Source organism: Neomonachus schauinslandi, chromosome 7, assembly GCF_002201575.2.
Source record: "Neomonachus schauinslandi chromosome 7, ASM220157v2, whole genome shotgun sequence".
Lineage (NCBI taxonomy): Eukaryota > Metazoa > Chordata > Mammalia > Carnivora > Phocidae > Neomonachus > Neomonachus schauinslandi.
The window spans coordinates 103,850,753-103,877,115 of NC_058409.1; the positions used below are offsets into that span (position 1 = coordinate 103,850,753).

A 26,363-nucleotide genomic window follows, 5' to 3' on the forward strand; every position below is an offset into this window, starting at 1 on the left:
TACCCTCACCACACATGGTGAGGGGAAAAACAGAGTAGTCTGCTTGTCCCATTCTTTCAACACGGTGGGTTTTATCAGTCTACCTCTTCCTCCCTCTCCAAAATGCAACAAGTACATCTGTAAAATATTTATTAGTCTTAAAAACCCCATTTACTTCGTGGACCATTTGGTATTTGCCTAGAGGCAGAATCACTGCTGATAAAAACAGAATCATTCATGGAAATGGAAAGTCCCCCACTCATTATTTAGGCACTGCCATTTAAAACACCACTGGTGATAATTTACAGAGCACTGCATCAAAAGGTCACCCTCAGTTGCTGATGGGGATCACAAAATCAAAGTAAGAGTTAAGTATTTCTTATAATTTCATATGGCAAAGAAGTGTTTTTTTTTTCAGCCTCTGAAATTATATCTCCTGAAAAATTATCACTGTTTTTGACAAATGAACAATTTCTTAAAATTTAAGACTAACAATGCAACACACCCACAGCAATTATAAACTCCTGGGTATGATAAAAGTTGCCAGGAGAGGAGCATGTTTTGATTGAAGCAATTTTTTTAAAGTGCTGTTTTTGCCAGCCCTTTAGGAGTGAAGAACAATACAACTTTTAGGAATGTATTAAAACATCCTTCTTCCTTAAAGTTGGCTTCTCTCTCTCCATTATACTCCCCCAATCCTCAGCACGTATCACTGGCTGTGAGATGCCACCTAACTGAAGTAGGACTCTTCCTACCATTAAAGGAACGTAAACCAAACCACAGTAGACTCTGGTGTGCACTTTTGCCTCTTCAGTGTTATTTAGGAGATAAGCAAGAAGCAGTCTTGCACCAAAGTCATTATAGGCAGCTGGGATGTGCCTGAAACCAGGAGTTAGACAATGCTGATATGCCGCAGTGATGATGAAGAGAAGCTCGAGGCTGTGAGGGGCTGGAAGTGCTAATTTTATTCTCTTATACTTTCCTGTCTGTAATACACAGCTCCACTCTTGGGAGCTTTCATTAGCCCATGGATGGCATGAATCAAATCTTATAGCTTAGCCGAACTGCAAAGTAGGGAAAGATGGGCTTTTAGTACCTTTCATACCACTTTTATTTCTTCCACTTAGTCTGTCCCACTTCCCTATGGCCTCATGCCATGTAGGCCTTCATGTCCTCTCGACATAATAGGATTTGTGGTGTGTGGCTGGTACAGATAATCAATCTAGATGGTCCTATAAAAGAGAACTTTGTCTCTCTACCTGAGATGAGAAGCTTTTATAGAAACTTTGAGCCAGAAGTATCCTAAGAGAACATCCATTCACTTATTTTAACACACACACATACACACACACATACGCACACACAATCTGCTTTACCAGTGACACACACTAGTCTAGAAACGGGCGCAGTGGTAAACAAAGCAAATAATAAATAATTACGTTGAAATTTCATATAGTGCTCTACATTCAAGGCACTGTTCTATAAGCAGTAAAATTTACATAATTATGTAAAATAAATTAACTCTTCTGATCCTGTAATAAGCGTATGAGGTAGTGCTATTATGATGCCCATTTTACAAATGAGGAAGTGAGGCACAGAAAAGGTCAAGAAATTGGCTTAAGAGTCAGGATATTATTCCAGGAAGTTGCTGCTTCAGAGCTTGCTCTTAAACATCACTTAGTAACTACCTTTCTATGTCCCTGCCATCATGGAGATTATATAGTAATAGGGGAAGCAAATGGGGAAATGTATAATTATATAATAGAATACATATAATAGACTGAAAGAAATACACCTGTGTAATTCATATGATAATACAATGAAGGAAAATAAAGCTACTAGGTAAGGGATTTATTTATTTATTTTAAGATTTTATTTATTTATTTGAGAGAAAGAGAATGAGAGAGAAAGCATGAGAGGGGGGAGGTTCAGATGGAGAACCAGACTCCCTGCCAAGCAGGAAGCCCGATATGGGACTCGATCCTAGGACTCCAGGATCATGACCTGAACTGAAGGCAGTTGCTTAACCAACTGAGCCACCCAGGTGCCCAGGGATTTATTTTTGATGGAGTGGTCAAGGAAGGTGTCCATGAGAAAGTGCCATCTGAGCAGAGACGTAGGTAAAGCAAGGCTGGGTTTTCATCCAGTCTGGCAGTTCTCAGACTGCTCTGCGTGGAACCCTCCGGGGCCTAGGCATCATGTGGTGACAGGGAGACTGGGTGGGTGGGGCAACAGGCTGCAGCACTCTAGCCCTGGCCCAGAAACAGCAGCTGAGCTTCCATCTTGTCTGGATTTTGGGGTCACAGATAAATTTGGCTTAAAAAAGATTCCATGATTAAAAAAAAAAAGTTACAGAAAACCAGTGTCCATGCCCCACCTTTTTAGTTCAGAGAAAGAAATTGAGGGAGAAGAGGAATGACTTGCTAAGGGTTCACTCCTGATCAGGACAATAAGAAGAAAATTCAGATTCCTTAACTTTGAATCTAGTGTACTTTTTAGAACACTGAACTGCCACCCTTAACTCTCCTCCCCATCCAGGACGTTGTGTTATCTCTGGAGGGCAAACATAGAAGGTTTCACCCAACAGGGTGTGTTTCTCTGGAAACATCATAATCAAACTCCAGGCTTAGGAAGAGCAACTACAGAGATGATTTAGCCTGTCTCCTGTGTTCATTACACTGTCCCCACCTCTACCTTTTATTCTAATTTATATTTTTCCTGGCCTTAACCCATGATATATGTGGTTACTATATTACTGTAAATAGTTCTTGTAAGCTACCTCAAATCCTTGTGGAAGTATGTATGGGCACGGAGTATTTGCAGTAGGAGCTTGGCATGACTACACATTTCTGAGTCTTCGAATAAATGAGATCTGAATGGTGGACCTGTGGGGACCACAACAGGCAAGAAGGAAGAACGTGAGGCAGCCTCTCTGACCAATAGCCCTCAAATCAGACAATCAGATGCCCATCCTCAGCCTCATGTGAAGTTTGGAACTACTTCTACCAAAACTGGCTGTTACAGTTCTAAGTGAGATCTGACCAAAGCTCTCAGTAACTCTTATATTTCCAGCATGACCCGCATTTAAGAAAAGTACACACAGTCAACTTCTCCCAAATTAAAGGAGGAACAAAAATCCTATTGGCCCATGTTAATTCTGCAGCAACCAAAAGCCCCTGAACCACTATCTGTTTCCCAGGATCAACAAACAAACTGACCATACTATGAAGCATTGATCTATTCAAGATTGTTTGTCTGCTTCAAAGAAAAAAAGAAGAGTAAGCAGCTTATTCACACTATTGTCCATGATAAATTACAATACATAAAAAGATAGATGCATTTCAGGAACGGCAATCAGCTTCACAGGGCAGATGGGCTTATAGATGACCCTTCCATTTTTTAATAATCTCCATAATTTATGTGTGCACAAAGAAATGTAAAGATGCCATATGCACCCCTCCGACTTAGTACAAATCACTTTTATTTACTCGGGCAATACTTCATGGTCCAGTTAACTTCTTAATTAAAGACAGCAAGATGCTCATGTTCCATGCAAGCGGCATGGAACATACTGTTTTATGTACAATATGTTCAGCTGGGAGTTGAAGCTGTTTTGCCTACTGAGGAGGAGCCACCGGAGCCTTGGTTTGGTTTCTAAGCGAACCAGAGACACGGCTCCTCTCATCGCCACTAAATTGTCAATGGAGCCTCTTCAGACAAAGCTTGCACTTGTCTGCCATCCCACAAAAATTATTTTAATTATTTTTTTGTCTCATGCCGAGAATGCTGAATTAATTTTCAACGTTCTTTTCTCAATCTGCCTCCTCCCCAGTCACGCTCTGTAGTGGTTAAAGAAGCAAGACAAAAAGAAAGGCATGTTCTAGAAGACTCGGGAAGGGGGGAATGGCTACAGTGGGCCAGAGCCTCAGCCTCTGGAAGCTCTGACGCTGCTATTCCATGCCGCTGAGCTTGCATACAATTTCAAAATCATAGGAGCCAGACCACTAGGAGAAATTGGGGCAAAGAAAGAAACAAAACGCAAAGTGAGGAATAGTGAGTCTTGAGCGACTATGAATCTTTTTTTTTTTTTCCTTGAGTGACTGTGAATCTTAAGATGCCAATCTAATTTCTGAACTCCTGTATGATAAGATACACAAATTCTCAACTTCATAAATCAGGGGCAGCAGGAACCCATCATATAAATGGCTTAAGTCTGGGTATGAGATGATAGCACCTGGTGGAGACTGTGGCCAAGCGGAGAGCAAATGCCCATCTAAAGGAGGCAGCTTCTACTCAGCTCCAGCCCCGAGAAATATCAAACCACTCTCCAGATTTTCTGTTTTTTTTAAATTTGTTTTTTAATTTTTTAATGAGAATCAGAAAATGTAGATTTTTTTAAAAAATGTGAAATCTTCAGATATTTAAATATTAGAAAAAAATCATATTAAAAGAAAAAGTGTGAGGAAGTAAATTGTATCTGTGGGATGGATTCAGTTTGCGACTTCTGTCATAAGTTTCCATACCAAGCAAGAGCTTACTTAATAGCTTATAAAGTGAGTCACTGAAGTTACCTCACGTTAAATTTCTGAAGTAGAGAATATCCTCTCAGTGACTAGATCAGGCATAGTTAAGCTTGCTCTTGTTGCATTATCCACTGTTGTTTCTAGTTTCCTTTTTTTTTGAGTGCTTTTGAATTCCCTCAGGAACTTGACATACCTTCCAGGAAGTTATTCCTCAGGAGAGGGAAATGGCCACACATAACTCAACTTACTGTACCAAACAGTGTCATGAGAAAATCATTTACCATACAGTGTGTTGCTATGGAAGAAGACTGGAATTCTGGATTTTTGTTCTGATTTTTACTTGGTAAAACTTGGGTACATACTACCTCCTTTCTGAGCCTTTGGGGCCCTATCCGTTAAATGAGGTGACTGGTCTAACTGACTTCTTAGGGGCTTTCAACTTCCAGCCTGCATATGTCTCGGTAATTCAGGCTGGTGGAATAAATCTTAATTCACATGATAGTAAAATCAAAAATGGAATTTAAAAAACTCATCCTTCCATAAAACAAGAGATGACATATCCAAATGTAAAAACGCACAGTGAGGATGACCAGCTCAGACTTTCAAGGAGAATATAGGAGTTTCTCAACTTTCATAACTGGGATACCCTCAAACCCCATTTTATATGTGGAATTCAGGCTTTCATATGAACCAACCCTTAGCCTGGTTTTTGTACAGCACTGGCGGGTGTGTGTATGTTTTCATTTTGAAATATTTTATTACGTTTGGCTCTTTCTAGATCGAAAACCTGTGGAAGTGTCATTACTGGATCAAAGGGTATAAACATTTTTAATGTACTTGACATGTACTATAAAACTATTTTTTTTTTCCAGAAAGACCAGAAAAAGAAAAAAAAAAAGACTGTGCCAGTAATAAAACACTTTAAGCAGAAGAATGAGAAAAAAGTGAGTTGAACATTGGAAGAATGTAACTCAGTGAAAGAAAAATTGAAAGCTAAAAGCTACTTAACATGAAATGGGTTCCCTGGGAGGGCAGTGAGTCTGTCATTAAGATGATACTTGAGAAAAAGAGGACAGACCATCTGGTTCGGAGCAAGGTCAAACATCAGGTGAGATGTGGGCCACATGATGATGATGCTGAGGGTGAAAATTTCTGTCACTGTCATGGTCATCGTCACTGTCATTGTCCTCATCAGCAGGGGGTGAGAGCAAGAGTTACCATTTCGGGATCACTCACTTCACGTCAAGTTCTGTATTAAGCACTTTACCAACATTATCTTACTGACAACCACCATGATGTAGGTATTAATATTGATGTTACAGGCAAGGAAACAAGGATTTGCCAAGTTAAGAAACCGCTCAAGGATCACTCATCAGCCAAATGGTAGTACTAGCTGCCATCTGAGTTCAACAATACAGCACGTGGCTTAAACCATGGTGCAACACTGTCTCTTGGCACAGCACCTGTTAAGATCCCCACTTAGATATAATACCACAATGATAACAGGTTTCAGTGAGTTTTTATAGGATAAGGAAATTTAAAAGACATATAAATCTCAAGTCGTCTACAATAATTTTCTACTTGATTCTTTTAAAGTAAGTTCATTTTTTTTTTATCCTTCCTCCAACTTTTTTCTACTCCTCCTCTCCTAAACTTCTAAATTCCACACAGCAATAGGCTATATGGGACCCACCCCAAGTACAGTTTGAAGTGAGTATAGAAATAAATTCACTGTGCAGCTTTCAACATACCCAGCATAGCTGCCCAAGAAATGCTAGTTGCCCTTGCCTTGTTACTTCACATTAAGTCACGTAAAAGCACCATCTAGTTGCAGTGTCGTGGAAAGTAAGCTAAGCAGTCGCTCCAAAGTAGGGATTCACCACTTTTGTTCAACATGATACTTTATGGTTAAGGGTCTCCTTAGTATTCATTCATTCAACCTATCTACTAGTAGCTCTGGTCAAAATTTTGTAGTTGTATTTGGCAATTAAAAAGATGCCTATCACACTGAAGTGGGGATTTAAACACAGAGTTCTTTGGCAATAGATCCCCTAACTTTACAACATTCTGAGCTAAATGTACTCAAGTAGTATTTCTAGAGACAGGCTGGTCTTTGGATGTCATGGTAGGATAGTTAATTTAGTGCATGTCCTTTTCAATCTATTTTCTGAGCTACACGATACATACAGAAGCTATGCATCCATATGGCTAAAGCGAGCATGCACTGGGACTTTGGTTCAATTCCCAGATGGAAGTTTTTGTAGCGATGAACATTTTCTCATTAATTAATCTTCCAGGGTGGTTGCTATCACACTAATCAATTTGTAGTGACTTTACAGGATTGCAACCTTCAATAATGAAATCTGATACAGTATTGAAGATTGTGTGGATTGCTTAACCAATCCCAATTCCTCTCAGATCAAGGAAACACAAAAGCAGAATGAAGTATTACTTCGTTGGTTATCCTTGCTCAGAGGGGCTGAGTAATCTTGTTCAACTGGGCACTAATCTCTTTTTGGTGGGAAAAAGAAATAAAGGCAGCTGTGATCTATAGGGAAATGATAGTGCAGATACTTCTTCTGAGAAGAGCCTCCCAGAGGTGGTCTATAAGCAATGGTCAGGTGCATCAGAAAAAAACCAACAAGCTAAAACTGCCAGATGGGAGAGGGGCAGCTGTTACATGTGAGGGGCACGTGAGCACCTGTGAGGTTATGACTCAGTCAACATGGCAAATCCTACTGGTTGCCTGTCCAACAATCCTCCCCCACCTTCTTCTCTAAGAGCTAGCAATTACCCCTGGGCTTGAGGGAAGGGGAGCCCTATGGACTAAGTTAGCAGGTTCTGATCTTGTTCTTCTGCCTTTTTGATCCAGCATATCTGTTTTCACTTTTTGTGAAAATCCAAAGACACTAATTCTACCTTGGCTTCTCTGCCTAGTGTGCTATTCTCTAGTCCCTTCTCAGTGCTCTGACGTCATCTAAAAGGGAAATATTCAAGGTCTATGCCCTGAGTCACTTCTGCTGTCTCTCCCCAGGCAAGCCAAGACAGCCCAATTGCAGGCAAATTTCTTCTAATGGTTAAGAGATCTTGATAAAGCCATGTAGACAATGTGTTCTTAAAATTATTCAGATATGCAAATTTTATGATTCCATTTATGTAAAATTCTAAGAAATGCAAAGTAATGTGCAGGACAGAAAGCATACGACAGAAAGTTGGTTGGGGACAGGGTGGAGGGACTAAAAAGGGGCATGGGAGAAACTCTTCAGGGTGATATGTTCATTATCTTGATTGTGGTGATGGTTTCATGTGCAAAAACGTATCGTAGTACACACTTTAAAGAGGTATATTTTATTCTATGTCAATTATGCCTCACAAAAGCTCTTAAACTGTTAATTATTATTTAGACACAGAGAATTTACTGTTAATATATTATTTGGAGGAGAAAAGGTACAGAAGAATATGCAAAGTATGGTTTTATTTAAAAAATATAGTTGTGGGAAATGCCTAAGAAAGTACACTGACCTGTTAACAATGCTTGGCCCTGCAAGATAGATTTAAGTGATACTTTATTTTTAATGATTTATTATTCAATTTCACAAGTATCTACTGAGCACATACTGTGTGCTAGATACAGTAGCAGCAGGGCTCAGGAATATACTAGGGAAGATCTGCACAATCTCCTGATCTGCCCATTTATATTCTTGAGCAAACAAGAATGTCAAATAATGACAGTTAAAAGGGGGGGAGAACCAGGGTGATGTTTTATATATGGCTGTTGTGCTAAATGAGGAAGGTCTTTCTAAAATGGCAACATTTAAACTGAACATGATGACCACAAGGAACCCTCCATGAAAGACATCTAGGAGAGAATTGTATAGGCCATCGTGAGGAGGTAGGAGTTTATTCCAGGTGCAATGGGAAGTTAACAGAATCCTCTATAAAGGGTGGAGAGACTTGACATTTCAAAAAGCCCACTTCGGCTACGATTTGGATGATGAGGCTACAAGAGAAAGGTATTGGAGAGGGAGGAGGCTATAGCAGTGATGCAAGTGGGAGAGGGTGCTGGCTGGAGCCGGTGGGTGGTGTGTGATTTGAAGAAGAAGAGGGGATGAGGGGACGGATATGGGCACCGTTTCGGCGAAAGCTCATGGGACTTACCGGTGGATTTTACTGTATATGCATTTCTGTGTGTGTGTGTGTGTGTTTCCTTCAGTGAGAAGATACTTATTTTGTTGTCAGAAATATTTAAGCTAAAAGAGCTTTATTTACTATTTATTTTTTGGAAGGAAAATACTTTTTTTTTTTTAAAGATTTTATTTATTTGACAGAGAGAGACAGCGAGAGAGGGAACACAAGCAGGGGGAGTGGGAGAGGGAGAAGCAGCTTCCCACCAAGCAGGGACACGGGGCTCGATCCCAGAGCCCTGGGATCATGACCTGAGCCAAAGGCAGATGCTTAACCGACTGAGCCACCCAGGCACCCCGAAGGAAAATACTTTCTTAAGAACAAAGAAAAACAGTGAATTCTGACACTTTATTTTCCTTAAATGGTGATGTGAAAGCACTGCACTTAACTCACTGATTTTTCAAGATTAAAACAAGCTTTTCTTAAAATTTATTTGAGAGAGAGAGAGAGCACGCAAGCGCATGAGTGGGGAAACAGGGAGAAGGAGAAGCAGACTCCCTAGCTGAGCAGGGAGCCCAACGCAGGGCTCAATCCCAGGACCCTGGGACCATGACCTGAGCCAAAGGCAGACACTTAACCAACTGAGCCACCCAGGTGCCCCTCTCAATTCCTTTAAAATTTTTTTTTCCATTTTTTAAAATTTAAAAATGTGTATTTACCCATTTATTTATTTCAATTTCTTTAAGGACTCTATACCAAGGAAACTTCTCTCAGCTATTCTACCCATGACCTTAAAATCTACTCTTGTACCACATGCAGTTTAGCCAGATCATCTATATATTTATAGAAATATCACTAATATAGGTTAGAAGCTTGGCAAACTACAACCTTCAGCCTATTTCTTTGGTGGCCCTCAAGATAAGAACATTTTTTACATTTCTAAGGAGTTGTAGAAAAGGAAAAAAAGTCTAAAATATTTGCTATTTGGCCCTTTACAAAAAAAAGGGAGGGGGCAACACCAGTAGAAGGAAATTATCAGTCCAAACTTGTGAGTTAAATAAGTTTAATACAGAATAGGAAGATGTAGTGTACACACACACACACACACACACACACACACACACTGGAATATTATGCAGCCATAAAAAGAATGAGATCTCGTGCCATTTGCGACAACATGGATGGACTTAGAGGATATTATGCGAAGTGAACTAAGTTAGATGAGAAAGCCACATACCATATTATTTCACTCACATGTGGAATGTGAAAAAACAAATGAATAAACTAACAAAAAGCCGAATCGGACCTCTAAATATAGAGCATAAACTCTGCCTCAGGGGAGATGAGTGAAGGGGAGAGGGAGGTACAGGCTTCTAGTTCTGGAATGAATAAATCACAGGAATAAAAGGCAGAGCAGAAGTAATATAGCCAATAATAATATAATAATGTTGCATGGTGACAAATACTAGCTACACTTGTGGTGAGCATGGCATAATGTATCAACTTGTTTAATCACTATGTTGGACACCTGAAACTAATATAACACTGTGTCAACAATACTCAAAAAAATAAAGCTTAATACAGATAAGATTAATCTAAAGTACAACTAATAACTCAAAAGATAATTTAACTAACCAGCTTGCCAGGTTGGGAGAAATACAGATTGCAGCAATGCTCATAAGAGTGATTTCTTAAATGCTTGAAATTGACGGTCTCCATTCTGTTCAACACAGAATCATCACTTGACTCTCCTTATTATAGCTTTATCCCATGATTCCTTCTAGGATATGATTTCTTCAAAACGATGGATATATTTACAGTACTCTTGATACTTTCCTGCCTAACCCAGTGTGTGATGAGTTCCAGTTAAATTTTATAATCACTAATAGGGTGGCTGATTTGCTCTTTTTGATCATTTTAACATCATGGTTCCCTCCCTGTTACTAGGCACAGAAGGAAGTAAAGGTATTGGCAATTCAGCAGTTGCACCCAGTTTAATATAATTCAGTTGTTTAGATAGCATTCAGATAAAATTACCCACTGCATCGAGTTGCTGAATTTCATTAAGTATGTTCATCAATGCACATTTATGCAAATAAAGCTTTGAGGACCTTCCACATTACTTTTTGCTTGCATGTGGACATGAACCAATCCCAGAAGAGCAAATGCATTAATAATCCTTTTCAACCAGCAAATCTCACCACTCCAACAAACAAAAGACCAAACAAAGCCAAATAAACTGGAAAAAAAAAACACTCAAAACCAAAAATTAATTTTGATAATATTGGTTAATAAAAGCAAAATATCTAGAAATCACTTCTATCATGACAAAAACAAAGAATGAGGGTAGAAGGTTAGGTAGTGGACTCTGGTTAACAGAAAAGCTTTAGAACTGGATTTCCTGTGTTGAAGTTCTTGCTCTACTACTTCGTAAGTATGTGGCTCTGAACATAGTACTTCTCTAAGGCTCCATTCTTTAATCTGTAAAATTGAGGCAACAGTAATTGCCAACCCTGGGGACCGATGTGTGGATTAAATTAGGTAACAATAATGCACACAAAGCAACAAAGTGCATGGAACAGAGCACATACACTAGAGTGATTATTTAAATACCATTTCAGTGCAGAGTTGTTGATAATTGAAGTGATTCTAACCAACCTTGGCTACACTGTCCAAATTCTTAATGAAAAACAAAATTCTAATTCTTTCATTCCGTGTTTCCAAAGACAGCATTTAGAGCACTTGACAATTAAAAAAGATAGCAATACTTTCTTGGATTTGTATAGTACTCAAAGCATTTCCACATTTACTTTCTGGGCATATTTGCAGCATAATCTAGAACAGTTCATTAACAGAGGTTATTACCCCCTTTGGCAGGAATAAAGGCTCAAAGAGGTCATCACAGTTCCGTACAGTACCACAGCAGGGATTATGCTCAAGACTTCAGATTTGATCATATCTTACTACCTATATTACCATTCCCTCCCATGATGCTCTATACTCAGCTGATGGCTGATGATAAATTTCCCCAGATTTAGATTCCCGAGAAATCACCATTCCTTTTTCTCATGGCAGTACTTACTGGTCGGGACTGGATTTCTTTGGCATAGAGAGGTTGCAAGAATTCTGAGTCTCCTTCTAGTTTTAGACCTTTGTCTGTGATTCTCAAATTTCCCATTCCATCCTGAAATAGAAGCACAAAGATAACACAGAAAATGCAATTAGCCAATATTTCAAAAAAACCTCAGGCTTTCAAAAATTGAAACAAAGTTACTGCCTTTTTTTTTTTTTTTTTGAGAGATGGACTGAGAGGGGGTCCAATAAAATACTGGGAGGTATTGTTCAATGCAATTATGCATATTACCCTCTTTGCTCACTTATTCTCAGAAAATTCTATTCCAAGCAATCTGTAATGCCCCCTAGTCATTTACTAGCACAGATGAAGAGGACCCTTTTGCTAGGTATTACAGACAGAATGGAGGCAGGAGGTAAGTGGGAAAATGATAAAAGGATAATTCCCCAGGTTAAAGTACATGGTCCAGTTTCCAAAACTTTGTGCAAAAATTGCAAAGTGGCAGTCTCTTGGTCGAATCCAGTTTTTGGACACAGTGTGTTTTGCTCTCAAAATATTCAAGAGGTCAAATTAGTTGCTGACATTTTTACTGATATTCTATTATGGAAATATTAAAATATATACAAAAATAGAAAGGATAAATAGCAAACACCTGTGTACTATCATTTGTCTTCAACAACGATCCATTTATGGCTATTGTTATCTGCTATACCCACGACACCCACCTCCTTTGGTTAAATATAACCATAATACCATCACCACCACCACCATCACAAAAATAATAAAATCATTAATATCATCTAATACCCTGAGTCAATGTTCAAATTTCATTCATTTTTATTTTCTCTCCTTGGATTTCTTCCTTGAATCAAGTTCCCTACTACAACTGGTCGATACATGAAATAGTAGGCCATCTCCTAAAAATCTCCTAAATCAGTCCAGTTCTCTCTCACAGATCCACATACACATCCATCCTTTATTTGATGAGCAGAACATGTCATTTTTCTAATAGCACTGCTCAGCATTTACATGTGGCTGAACATTCCCCCAATTTCATACAACGTGTTCTTCTGTCCCCTATACTTCTTGTAAATTGGTAGTTAGATCAAGAGGCTTGATGACATTTAGGCTCTGTTTTCTGGGAAGAACACATTCCAGGAAATGGAGTATATTACTATTCTATTGCTACCATCACAAATAACCACAAACTCCTTGGCTTAAGACAACGCAAATGTATTATATCACAAATCTGTATAAGTCTGACCCAGGACTCAAAGGGCGAAAATCAAGGTGCCAGCGGGACTGCTGCACTCCTTTCTGGAGGCTCAAAGGGAGAACCCATTTCTTGACTTTTTCTAGCTTCCTGAGCCTGCCCAGGAGTGTGTCCTGGGCTTGTGGCCTCTGTCATTTTCAAAGTCTACAATGACTGGTTGAAACCACCTCATGTCTAATCACTCTGATGATGAGTCTTCCACCTCTCTCTTCCACTTTTAAAGACCCTGGTAATTTCACCTGGCATACCTGGATAATCCAGGACAATCTCTCCATTTTAAAGTCACCTGATTAGCAACCATAATACTACCCATAATGTTAATTCTCCTTTGCCACATAATGTGACATTTTCAGGGGTTCTGAGATAAGGACATTGACATCTTCGAAGTGGATGGCATTTTTCTGTCTACTACATACTCTATCAAGAGGCATACAATGTCTTCTGCTGTGATGTCATCAGACATTGGTGATCTCTGCCTAGAAGATCTATTATTTCACTAGAGATTTCAAATTGGTGAGAAAATAATTCTATTGTTTCTTAATTTATTAGCTGGGGTATTCTATCAAGAGAAATCACATTTCATCAACTGTGTACCCTAAATTACAGTTTATGAAAACCTGAAAGGTGCATGATTTTTCCTCCTTTATTTATTGATTCTCAAAATATTGGTTACCTAGTATCCTCCAAAGATAACCAATTAATTGTTTTTTTTTAAGTATCATTTTTTTAATATCATTACAGACATTTTTTGTTTCATGCCAGTGCGGTTTTTACTGCTACTGAAGTTCTAATTTTCCTACCCTTGCTCAGTGGGAACCTCTTCAAGTTGGCTCCTAAGTCCTTTTAATGTGATCCAGCAGTCTTTGATCACCCTTTTGCTTCTGGTATGACAACATGATCTAGGGTTATTGCACACATGTCCTGTCCCAGGCCTGGAACCAGCCATTTCTAGTAAAAATGCTTGGTTCAGTTTTGTGGCAACTAGTGTTGAGAGACCACAGACTGATAGCTTTGGGTGCTCATTGCTACTGGATTGACCCTTGTTTCTATGGACAGAGCTGGGAAAGAAGTTCTGTATTTTTAAAATAGAATACACCATGAATTCCCATTAGACTTCCTTTTTTAAAAAGCTTTTATTTATTTCTTTGAGAGAGGGAGAGCAGAGAGGGAAGTGAGAAGGAGAAGCAGACTCCCCACTGAGCAGAGAGCCCACTGCAGGGTTCGATCCCAGGAAGGACCCTGAGATTATGACCTGAGCCGAAGGCAGATGCTTAACCGACTGAGCCACCCAGGTGCCCCATCCCATTAGACTTCAAATTGAGGACATGAATGTTTTCATTTAATCTCATGGATCTTACAGTGTTACTACCTTTCTTGCATACCAAAAACCTATTTTCTCAACACCAAAATGATTACTCATTTGATTTAACCCACAGTACACAGAGCCACTACTATTCTAACATTATGATTAAGAAAAACAATTTAAAATTTGTCTTGAAAGAGCTTTAGACCCTCAACTCTATGGTCAATTAATCTTCGACAAAGCAGGAAAGAATGTCCAATGGAAAAAAGACAGTCTCTTCAACAAATGGTGTTGGGAAAATTGGACAGCCACATGCAGAAGAATGAAACTGGACCATTTCCTTACACCACACACAAAAATAGACTCAAATGGTTGAAAGACCTAAATGTGAGAAAAGAGTCCATCAAAATCCTAAAGGAGAACACAGGCAGCAACCTCTTCGACCTCAGCCTCAGCAACTTCTTCCTAGAAACATCGCCAAAGGCAAGGGAAGCAAGGGCAAAAATGAACTATTGGGACTTCATCAAGATAAAAAGCTTTTACACAGGAAAGGAAACAGTCAACAAAACCAAAAGACAACGGACAGAATGGGAGAAGATATTTGCAAATGACATATCCAATAAAGGGCTAGTACCCAAAATCTATAAAGAACTTCTTAAACTCAACACCCAAAGAACAAATGATCCAATCAAGAAATGGGCAAAAGACACGAACAGACATTTTTCCAAAGACGACATCCAAATGGCCAACAGACACATGAAAAAGTGCTCAACATCGCTTGGCATCAGGGAAATCCAAATCAAAACCTCAATGAGATACCACCTCACACCAGTCAGAATGGGTAAAATTAACAAGTCAGGAAACGACAGATGTTGGCGGGGATGCGGAGAAAGGGGAACCCTCCTACACTGTTGGTGGGAATGCAAGCTGGTGCAGCCACTCTGGAAAACAGTATGGAGGTTCCTCAAAGAGTTGAAAATAGAGCTACCATATGACCCAGCAATTGCATTACTGGGTATTTACCCCAAAGATACAAATATAGTGATCCGAAGGGGTATGTGCACCCCGATGTTTATAGCAGCAATGTCCACAATAGCCAAACTATGGAAAGAGCCAAGATGTCCATCGACAGATGAATGGATAAAGAAGATGTGGTATATATATATACAATGGAATATTATGCAGCCATCAAAAGGAATGAAATCTTGCCATTTGCAATGACGTGGATGGAACTGGAGGGTGTTACGCTGACCGAAATAAGTCAATCAGAGAAAGACATGAATCATATGATCTCACTGATGAGGAATTCCTAATCTCAGGAAACAAACTGAGGGTTGCTGGAGTGGTGGGGGGTGGGAGGGATGGGGCGGCTGGGTGATAGACATTGGGGAGGGTATGTGCTATGGTGAGCGCTGTGAATTGTGTAAGACTGTTGAATCACAGACCTGTACCTCTGAAACAAATACTACATTATATGTTTAAAAAAAAAAAAGAAGATAGTAGGAAGGGAAAAAAGAAGGAGAGGAAATCGGAGGGGGAGACGAACCATTAGAGACTATGGACTCTGAGAAACAAACTGAGGGTTCTAGAGGGGAGGGGGGTGGGGGATGGGTTAGCATTGTGATGGGTATTAAAGAGGGCATGTACTGAATGGAGCACTGGGTGTTATACGCAAACAATGAATCACGGAACACTACATCAAAAACTAATGATGTAATGTATGGTGATTAACATAACATAATAAAATTTAAAAAATTAAAAAAAAGCTTTAGAGTGTATCCTTCTAGGCAGGTACAGGAAATGACTGGGTCTCAAAGCCACTTGAACTAATTCCATTCTGTATGGTTATGCCACCAACTGCTGTCAAGTCAGGTTTAATTGTTTCATTCCTCCCCACCTCTCAATTTTTCATGATAGCTTTTTTAACATTTAATTTTGTTATAGTTTTGTGAACTATTTAGAAGGCACCAAAGTCAAATCTACAAAACAAGATACATTCAAAGAGGTCTAGCTTCTATCCCTGTCCCTCTACCATGTTTCCTCTTCTCCACATAAGTGTGGGCATGTATCTGTATCAGTCAGGGTTCTCCAAGGAAATAGAAAAGGGGGGGGTGGGGTGTGTGTGTGTGTGTGTGTGTGTGTGTGTGTGTGTGTGTGTGTTGAGGAACTGGCTTCAGCAACTGTGGAGGCTAATAAGTTTCAAGATCTGCAGTTAGCAAGCTAGAGACCCATCTTAATAAAACAATCACACACACACACTTTTTACCAATTTATTCCTACATTTACCCAAACACATTGTCAGATAAAAAAAAAAAAAGCCCAACATACACACAAAGGCAAAACTCCTTAAAAGGTCATTGACCACTGGATGGAGAAAGAGTTGCAAAGTTGTTTTGCAATGTGTCCTTACCCACACAGACATGGTTCTGGTATGCAATTTTATGCACTGCACACAATCTTATTTTGGTGTGATCTTGAAGAAATGGGTTTGACGTATAGGCTCTGGGGTGAATCCCAAGAAGAAAAATGTTACTATAATTATGTTAAATGTTAAAATATCCTAAAGAGCTAACTTTAAAGTGCTTTAAATTTCTCTTTCTTTTCCATACAGTAACTTTATTCAGCATATTGTACACCTGAAATTAACGTAACACTATGTGTTAACTGGAATTAAAATAAAAACTGTAAAAAAGATAAATAAAAATCTCTTATCATCAAAAAAAATGAAAATTGAAAGATTCGAATGAAAATTCCAGGTTTTCAGCTTCTTGTGAAATGGGAGGCCCTGGGAGCTCTGAGCCTGCCTTCTCGCGTGGCCACCACGGGCTGGAGGCGAAAGCTGCTCCCCTCGGCGACTGGATGAACCGTATGCTCTCCAGTTCACCAGTTCCCACCCAGCCTATTTCACGAAATTACATTTCTGCAGACTCCTGAAATCTCTCACTGGAGTTTCCCATTTCTTCTCTCTGGCATTGCCATGTGCTCTGTTCCTCAATACATGCAGACAGGCACCACACTGGGGGTACTGAATGACCAAGTGGGAAATGGGCACTTTTCCCCATCCCTCCTCCATCACAGCACTTCAGCCTGTGCATGAGAACCGATTTTTCAGGTCAATATTGTCCTTTCAGAGATAGTATGCCATCTGTATATTTCTATTTTTGGTCCTTGTGGGGAAAGCTCTGCCAAAAGGGCCCCAGACTGGGCATTCAGACCAGTGTGAGAGGCAGTGGGCTGGAGGGTATGTTCATATAACACTAGCAGCAGGTAGACTCCACAACAAAAGGAAAAAAGAACAGGCAAATATCCACCCAACCCTTCCCCCATGCCCGCCCCCCAAAGGATATGTCAATGATCTTGTTTTGGATTATTCCTGATGATTTGTGTTAGTTGGAGAAGCAGAACTTTTCATAGAAACACATACTAAATGTTTTCATAGAAACACATCTATAAACTGACGTATCTGGTTGGTTTGTGTGAAACACGTTTATAAAGTGCTAAAAATTCTTACATAAGAAGATTATATTTGGGGTAATTAGTAAGCCTATTTCAAATAAAGTATATCTCCCTCGCCTCTTATAGTATACAGATCCACTATCCATAACATTTACTGATGGCTTACTAGGTGCTCATTACTATACTCTGTGCTTTTCATCTTCTTAATTGTTACTGAAATCTACCATGTTACTTCTTGAATGTAATCATAACAAAATAATCCTATAAATGTGAAATTATTTGGCTATAGAGTTATCACCATGCCAGTTATGAGAAAAAAATTAAAATTTAAAAAACTACCTAAAAATTTTATGTTAAAATAACTGAATATGATATAATAGAACATGATGTGGTCCTGTAAAGGAATAAGAACTTAGGCAAATGTGCTTAATCCATTATTAATGAAATAATTAATAAAGACATATATTTTATGCCATTTTTAAAAAGATGTTATTTATTTATTATTTACTTACTTATAGAGCATGAGTGAAGGGAGGGGCGGAGGGACAGGGAGACAGAGAATCTCAAGCAGACTCCACACTGATACGGAATCCCATAATCCCAAGATCATGACCCCAGCCAAAATCAAGAGTTGGATGCCGAATGGACTGAGGCACCCAGGCACCTGTTTTTTATGCCATTTTTAGATAACTGTATGCAAATATTCATACACATGCATACATACAATCATATGTGCACATAAGAAAAATTCTGGGACAAATTTCATAGGGGAAAAATTCTAGAAAGAAATATACTTAAAAGTTAATATTGAAAGTGAGTGTTTTATTTTCTTCGTTTTGCTTGTCTGTACTTCATCATTTTCTGTAAGTAGCCATCGTAATTAAAAAACTTGTTATAAAACATAAGTTCTCACTGATTTATTTTAAAAAGCAACATTTGTCAAGAATCTCTGTCCTACACTAAATGCTATATACTATTGTCTCATGTCATCCTCTCAATGATCCTATGAGATAGTCTTTATGTTCCCTATTTCCCAAGTGAGAAAATTTATTGGTAAGTAACTTGCTCACAATTGCATAGCTAGTTAATGACAGGATCAGGAATCTGAACCCAAGTCTTTCCAATTCAGACTATATGCCCTTACTCATTATTTTAACCTAATGTAATGTAGTAAAAGCCATCTATGTAAGGTATCTGCTGGGCTTCATAGGGCCACTTTGATTTTTCACTTGCTTGGGGAGGGCACTCAGCGATGCTAGAGAGGGCCCTCTCTAACCAGGAGAATAATGCCCTCTGTTCTTACGGTCAAACACCTCTATTCCACCTTTCTGGGGTCCAGAGGTTCTTTATTACAACCCAACTGCTTCCCATGCCACGGAACATAAGCAAAATGAATCCTCTGCTATTTCTGGAAAGCTTACTGTGTACGTAATTGTGTGCTGCAAGCCGTGGGGAGTCAGAAAAAAAGAAGGCCCTCCTCATCCTGTCCTCTGAGACTGTTTATAACACAGGTGACACACAGGCAGAAAATAGTGAAGGAGAAACCAGAAGGATCAACGTTTGAGAAATGTTCCTGTAATCCAACAGGCAATGGACTCCTTTACTTAAATACCTCTTAAGGTAGGGAACTCACCACAAACTTGCCAAATCTCTACCATTTCATTAAGTTATAAGTTCTTCCAGTGCTTGAGAACCATCACCTCATTTTTCCTGTCCCACTCCCCAGGTCTGCCCAACGATATTGGTGGGAAAGGTCTATCCAATAATATGAATTTACGTTAGTGACCTCTATTTCCTAAATATAATACAAAGCAGACTAGAATGGCCGACTACGTACATTCCCACATTAGAGTCTCCTTTCTGGCTCTGGAACAATCAGACTGGATTAGATACACATCAAAACAACTTGAGAATCGCCTTATTTAAAACCATTTTACCTTTAACTGCAGACATAAGAAGCTCTCAGTATTCTTAAGATAGGAGTTTTAGGTCACTTTTAGAGCAAAATTTCCCTCCCAGTAAGATGCAAAAGAGACATTTAGAAGATTTACAGTCATTCCCAAAGTAATTAGGAGGAAATAGACCTTCCCCTCCCTTCCCTGTTCAAATGGTAAAACTTCAGTATTCTTAAAGGCAAGCATAAAAATTCTAGCAGCCAGAAAGCTGGGCTCAAGGGAGCCAGCTCTGTCCAGTCAGTGGTCCTAAAGTCTATAAAGTACACTCAAAACGAAAGTAGGAGGTCAGGATCCCACTGTCATCCCCGTGAGGGCAAGGTGTCAGCCCTCCCACACACTGCAGCACACCAGTGACGACCCATAAGCCTGTCCCATGGAGCTTTCACAAATAGATGAGGGAATCTCTGTATTTTCCCAGTCCAATTTAGAGTGGCCTCCCTGTAAAGTCTTTTGGGGGAGAGAGGGCTGGGGTGGGGTATGGGAGCAGAGGTGGATCAAATTTGGAGAATCTCCCTTTGGGCTAGTCCAAGGATGATGGCATTTGCCCTTTATTTTTTATCTGGTCCACACCGTCTGGCTGGTTGTTTCGAATGGACAGTTTTCAACAAAATGAGTACAGAATAAATAAAGAGGTTTCAGAGTGGCAGGCCAATGGACTGAGATATTAATTTGTTTCTTTCTTCCTATCTCTCACGCTGGCCCCTGGCCCCTTTTCATCACCATTTCAAATAGGTTCCTAGGCTTTGTAATTATGAGGCTTAGAGATTTAGAGAGCAAAGAAGCAGAGGCAGCCTGAAAGCAGTGGGGTTTCTTTTGTAAAAGGTGACTCTCACTGAATGGACAGTGCCAGTGAGTTAGGAAGGGAGGCAAGAAGGAGAGGAGAGGTTTTCCAACCAGGAGGTGGACAAGAGACGTGTGAATCCTGTGAATTCCAGAGACCACTGTCCTGCCAGTGCCCCCAGGAAGGGATTAGGACTTCAGAGGGAAATGGCTGAGGGGCTCCACCTTCCCCAAAGTCTCCCCTCCACAGGAATGGTGGAGAGGTCCCTTTCCTAGACCTAAATGGACCACGTGCTTGGGATCACAGTTCTCTCAGCTACTGCCAATGAAAGACAGTGACTAGCTTTCCACATAAAGTATCATGTCATCTGCGAAATGAGAGAGTTTGACTTCTTCTTTGCCAATTTGAATACCTTTTATTTCTTTTTGTTGTCTGATTGCTGTTGCTAGGACTTCTAGTACTATGTTGAACAACAGTGGAGAGAGTGGGCATCCTTGACGTGTTCCTGATCTTACGGGAAAGGCTCTCAGCTTTTCCCCATTGAGGATGATATTTGCTGTGGGTTTTTCATAGATAGATTTTATGAACTTGAGGAATGTTCCCTCTATCCCTATACTCTGAAGAGTTTTAATCAGGAAAGGATGCTGTATTTTGTCAAATGCTTTTTCTGCACCAATTGAGAGGACCATATGGTTCTTCTCTCTCCTCTTATTAATGTGTTCTATCACATTGATTGATCTGTGAATGTTGAACCACACTTGCATCCCGGGGATAAATCCTACTTGGTCATGGTGGATGATCCTTTTAATGTATTGTTGGATCCTATTAGCTAGGATTTTGTTGAGGATTTTGGAAGAGGCAACCCACAGAATGGGAGAAGATATTTGCAAATGACACTACAGTTAAAGGGCTGGTATCCAAGATCTATAAAGAACTTCTCGAACTCAACACCCAAAAAAACAAATAATCAAGTCAAAAAATGGGCAGAAGACATGAAAAGACACTTCTCTGAAGAAGACATACAAATGGCTAACAGACACATGAAAAAATGTTCACCATCATTAGCCATCAGGGAAATTCAAATCAAAACCACACTGAGATACCACCTTACACCAGTTAGAATGGCAAAAATGGACAGGGAAAGAAACAACAAATGTTGGAGAGGTTGTGGAGAAAGGGGAACCCTCTTACACTGTTGGTGGGAATGCAAGCTGGTACAGCCACTTTGGAAAACAGTGTGGACGTGCCTCAAAAAATTAAAAATAGAGCTACCTTATGACCCAGCAATTGCACTACTGGGTATTTACCCAAAGACACAGATGTAGTGAAAAGAAGGGCCATATGCACCCCAATGTTCATAGCAGCAATGTCCGCAATAGCCAAACTGTGGAAAGAGCCGAGATGCCCTTCAACAGATGAATGTGTAAAGAAGATGTGGTCCATATATACAATGGAATATTACTCAGCCATCAGAAAAGATGAATACCCAACTTTTACATCAACATGGATGGGACTGGAGGAGATTATGCTAAGTGAAATAAGTGAAGCAGAGAAAGTCAATTATCATATGGTTTCACTTATTTGTGGAACATAAGGAATAACATGGAGGACATTAGGAGAAGGAAGGGAAAAATGAAGTGGGGGAAATCGGAGGGACAGATGAATCATGAGAGACTATGGACTCTGAGAAACAAAGAGGGTTTAAAGGGGAGGTGGGTGGGGGAATGGGTTAGCCTGGTGATGGGTATTAAGGAGGGCATGTACTACATGGAGCACTGGGTGTTATACGAAAACAATGGATCGTGGAACACTACATCAAAAACTAATGATGTACTGTATGGTGACTAACATAACATAATAAAAAACAAAACAAAACAAAACAAAAAAAGAAAGACAGTGATCAGCGCCCCCAGAGCCCTTCCCACTGGTGCTGGCAAAACACTGGGATGTCCAAAAAAATTCTGAGATGTAAAATGCCCTGCTGGCCTTTTTTGGGGGAGGAGCTGGGAATTAGCAGTATGCTGATTTAAAGAAAGTATTATTTCTTGCTCCTTTGACTTTGCTTCGCATTAGCATCAAACAGGTTTTTAATCCCTTCAGCCTATTTCCAAGCTGGACGTAATGCCAAGTCCTATTTTAGGATGCAAGTTGCGAGCCTATCTCTTGATGGAGAGTTTTAATGGCAGGCATTATTTAGTTTTTTTTTTTTTTTAAGATTTTATTTATTTATTTGACAGAGAGAGACACACAGAGAGAGGGAACACAAGCAGGGGGAGTGGGAGAGAGAGAAGCAGGCTCCTGCGGAGCAGGGATCCTGATGCGGGGCTAGATCCCAGGATCCTGGTATCATGACTTGAGTCGAAGGCAGATGCTTAATCGACTGAGCCACCCAGGCACCCCTGGCAGGCATTATTTAGTTTTGATCAAAGAGTGAACCAATTTTATCTGCAGAGATTGCTTTAGAATGTAAGCTTCATGAGGGTTGGGACTTTTGCTCACTGTAGTCTCAATTCTTAAAACACTGCTTGGCTCACAGTATGTACTCAGCAAGTATTTGTTAAAGGACAGAATTCCTTCATTCTAAATGCTGTGTTTTGAAGGGTACTGAGGGGATTATAAAATGTTAGAACCTAGGCTTATCCCTCGAGCAGATCACAATGTATCAGAACATGCATTCGCATGTTGGGTAATACAGTCCCCGGTGGGTGAAAATTGGTGATTGGGGGGGAAGTTGGGAAAAACCTTACTCTTTTATGTATAAAGCAAAAATAACGTCTAGGTATAGCGTGTAAACACAGTTTATCTGTAGTATTAAAATTTCATGAGGGGGTGAGCAATTAGGAAAAAAACTTGTCTAAAAATGCTCTTGCGGGAAGGGAGGCAATAAAAAAAGAGGTTGAGAAACACTGCATCAGAGTGTCAGAGATTTTGAGACTGCTCTAGTTTTTTTTTCCCTTTAATCTAAAAATGGTCACTTCTGCCAGTCATGTATTGAACCATCTTCTCTGGAGCTCCTCAGCCTGTAAAATATGACAGAACAGAGCAGCATAGGTAAAGAGCAAACTCCTTAATGTAATATTTAACACCATCTTCATCTGACACCTGCAGACTTCTCCAGACTTGTGTCTCTCACTCCAGCACAAAACATGCTTGTGATTTCTCCAAACTCTTTCCCTTACCATGTCTTTGCAAATGTCCTTCCCTTGGCCGGTCATGCTTTTTCTAACCTTTCTGTGCTTCTGTCCAGTCCTTTGGGTGTGGTTAGATATATTTTCTGGGTCTGGGGCACCTGAGGTGTCCTTATACCCTGTGTGCATCTCTAGTAGAGTATTTATCACATGTACAACAGTGATTCCCTTACATTTGTGTTCTTCCTTGCTAGACTTCAAATTCTTTGAGATGAGGAATAGTGTGTCACTCATGATTCAATCCTCATGGCCCAGTATACTGTATCTTTTTTTTTTTTCTTTTTTTAGGATCGGGGGGAAGGGGCAGAGGGAGAGGGAGAGAGAGAATCTCAAGCAGGCATGCCCAGTGCAGAGCCCAATATGGGGCTCCATCTCACAACCCGGAGATCATGACCTGAACTGAAATTAAGAGTTGGATGCTTAACCGACTGAGCCACCCAAGCGCCCCACACTATATCTAAATATGTGACTCCAAGAGCCAAAAAGAAATAGCTAAACTAGAGATGGTTCAGAAAGCATGCCTTCATACAAATATAAAACAATAACATCACAGCTGTTTTCTTATGCATTAGACAAAGCATTTTACTGACATCATGTCCATTAATCTGCACTGTTAGCCCATTTCTCAGTTGAGAAAATTATTGCTCCAAGATCCTGACCCATCAGCTCCTAAACAAAAGTCCTTTACCACCATGCTCCCTGCGTCACTGCTAAGCTCTAAGTGTGTACCCAGCCCCGTGCTAAATGCCAAGCGAGGAGACATGAAGACGGAGTCTCCCTTCTAGGAGCTCCTAGGCTAATGGGGGAAAAAGAAAAAGAAAACAGAAGTAACACACATGATGGCAAGGATGTGGATAACAGAAACTCTCACACCTCACTAGTGGGAACACAGCGTAGGGCAGAACTTTGCAAGAAGGTTTGACTGTTAAAAAGTTAAACCTAGAGTTACCATATGAGCCAGAAATCCCACTCTTAGCTACTTGCCGAAGATAAATAAAAACACATGGTCACCCAAAGACTTGCACGTAAATGTTCACTGGGGTAAAATCCACAATAACCAAAGAGTGGAAATAAATCAAATGTCTAATAACTGACAAGCAGATGTAATAGTCTATATCTGTGCAATGGAATACCATTCAGCAATATAAAGGATTAAATGCTGGCACATGCCACAGCGTGGATAAACGTCAAAAACATGATGCTGAGTAAAAGCAGCCAGACACAAAAGACCACATACAGTATGACTGTGTTTCTATGTCACGTCTGGTGAGGCGAACTGATGCAGAATGTAGATGAACAGTTGTCTGGGACCGGCAGTGAAAAGGGACTAGAAATAGCCTCAATGAATCTATTGAGGTGACAGAAATGCTCCAAACTGGACTGTGTTCATAGCTGCATAACTCAGTAAATTTACTAAAAATCACAGAAATGTATATTTAAAAGAGTGAATCTTATAGTATGTAAATTTGACCAGGTTGTTTAAAAAATAAAGGAGTAACAGACATATAATAATGTTCATGGAAACGAGGAATCTAGTTCTGGAGACACATGGTATTACATGCTTTGGAATTCCCCAAATCAGCAGAGAAGCAATTTAGAGATATACGCTAGGAGAAAGAGATAGCAGGTTAGAGAGAGTGCCAGTAAGAGACACCTGGTATGGAGTTATTTGTCTACACCTGGTATGGAGTTACTAAAGATACAGGTTGGCAAGTGTTGGTCACCAAGGACTAAGCACAGGGAAGGAGGAAAAGCCCAAAGGAAGACAGAGCTGAATTAAACCCAGAACCTGTTTCTGTGGTCAAGGCAATTACATTGTGGGCTAGGCTCTGGTGGTTGCTAGTGATCTTCTTTATCAGGGAGCATTAAAAATGGGACCATCATCAGTCCTGCATGATTAACACAGCAGCAAGAAAGAGGACCAGATGACCTCTCAGTGTCTAGATCACAGCTTCTGATCGTTTGGGTCAGATGCTATACGGCCTCAACTTCATCCATATTCCTTCTCTTTTTTTTTTTTTTTCAATTTATTTATTTGACAGAGAGAGAGACAGCGAGAGAGGGAACGCAAGCAGGGGGAGTGGGAGAGGGAGAAGCAGGCTTCCCGCGGAGCAGGGAGCCCGATGCAGGGCTCGACCCCAGGACCCTGAGATAATGACCCGAGCCGAAGGCAGACTCTCAACGACTGAGCCACTCACATCCTCTTCTTTTACCATTGATATCAATTTATCGAATAGTTTTTTCTTTCTTCTCCTTATTACTGCTAAGTTACCATAAAACTAGAAGTTCATGGATGGATTGTTTAGAACATTGTAAATGTATATGCGTGTGTGCACATGTGAGAGAGAGAGAGAGAGAGAGAGAGAGAGAGTGAGAGAAAGGGGGGAGGAGAAGAAGAGGGGGAGAAAGAGAGAGGGAGGGAAGAGAGGGGGAAGGAGACAGGAGGGGCAAGGGAGAGGGATGGAGGGGGGAGAGAGGGGAGGAGGAAGAGACAGAGATGGAGAGACAGAGAGAGAGAGAAGAAGAAGAAGGAACAGTAGGAGGGAAGAACAGAGAAAAGAGACAGGGAGAAAGAAGGGGGATATAAGACATATGTAGTTGTCAAATTGCTTTGGTGCCTCAGTGGGTAAGAGTTGTGATTTCTCACATTTTATAACATCTCATAAAATTTCTTTTAATGATTTATAGATCCAAGGCCATGGTATTT

At 40.1% G+C, this 26,363-nt stretch overlaps 1 protein-coding gene across 1 annotated transcript in view; it reads right to left on the reverse strand.

The window, feature by feature from the left end:
- SGCD (sarcoglycan delta) overlaps positions 1–26,363 on the reverse strand; it is a 382,459-nt gene that overhangs the window by 197,342 nt on the left and 158,754 nt on the right. Inside the window, exon 3 of the mRNA XM_021697353.2 lies at positions 11,710–11,811. Within this exon, the coding sequence (XP_021553028.1) occupies positions 11,710–11,811 (102 nt within the window). The remainder of the gene's footprint in view (positions 1–11,709; positions 11,812–26,363) is intronic.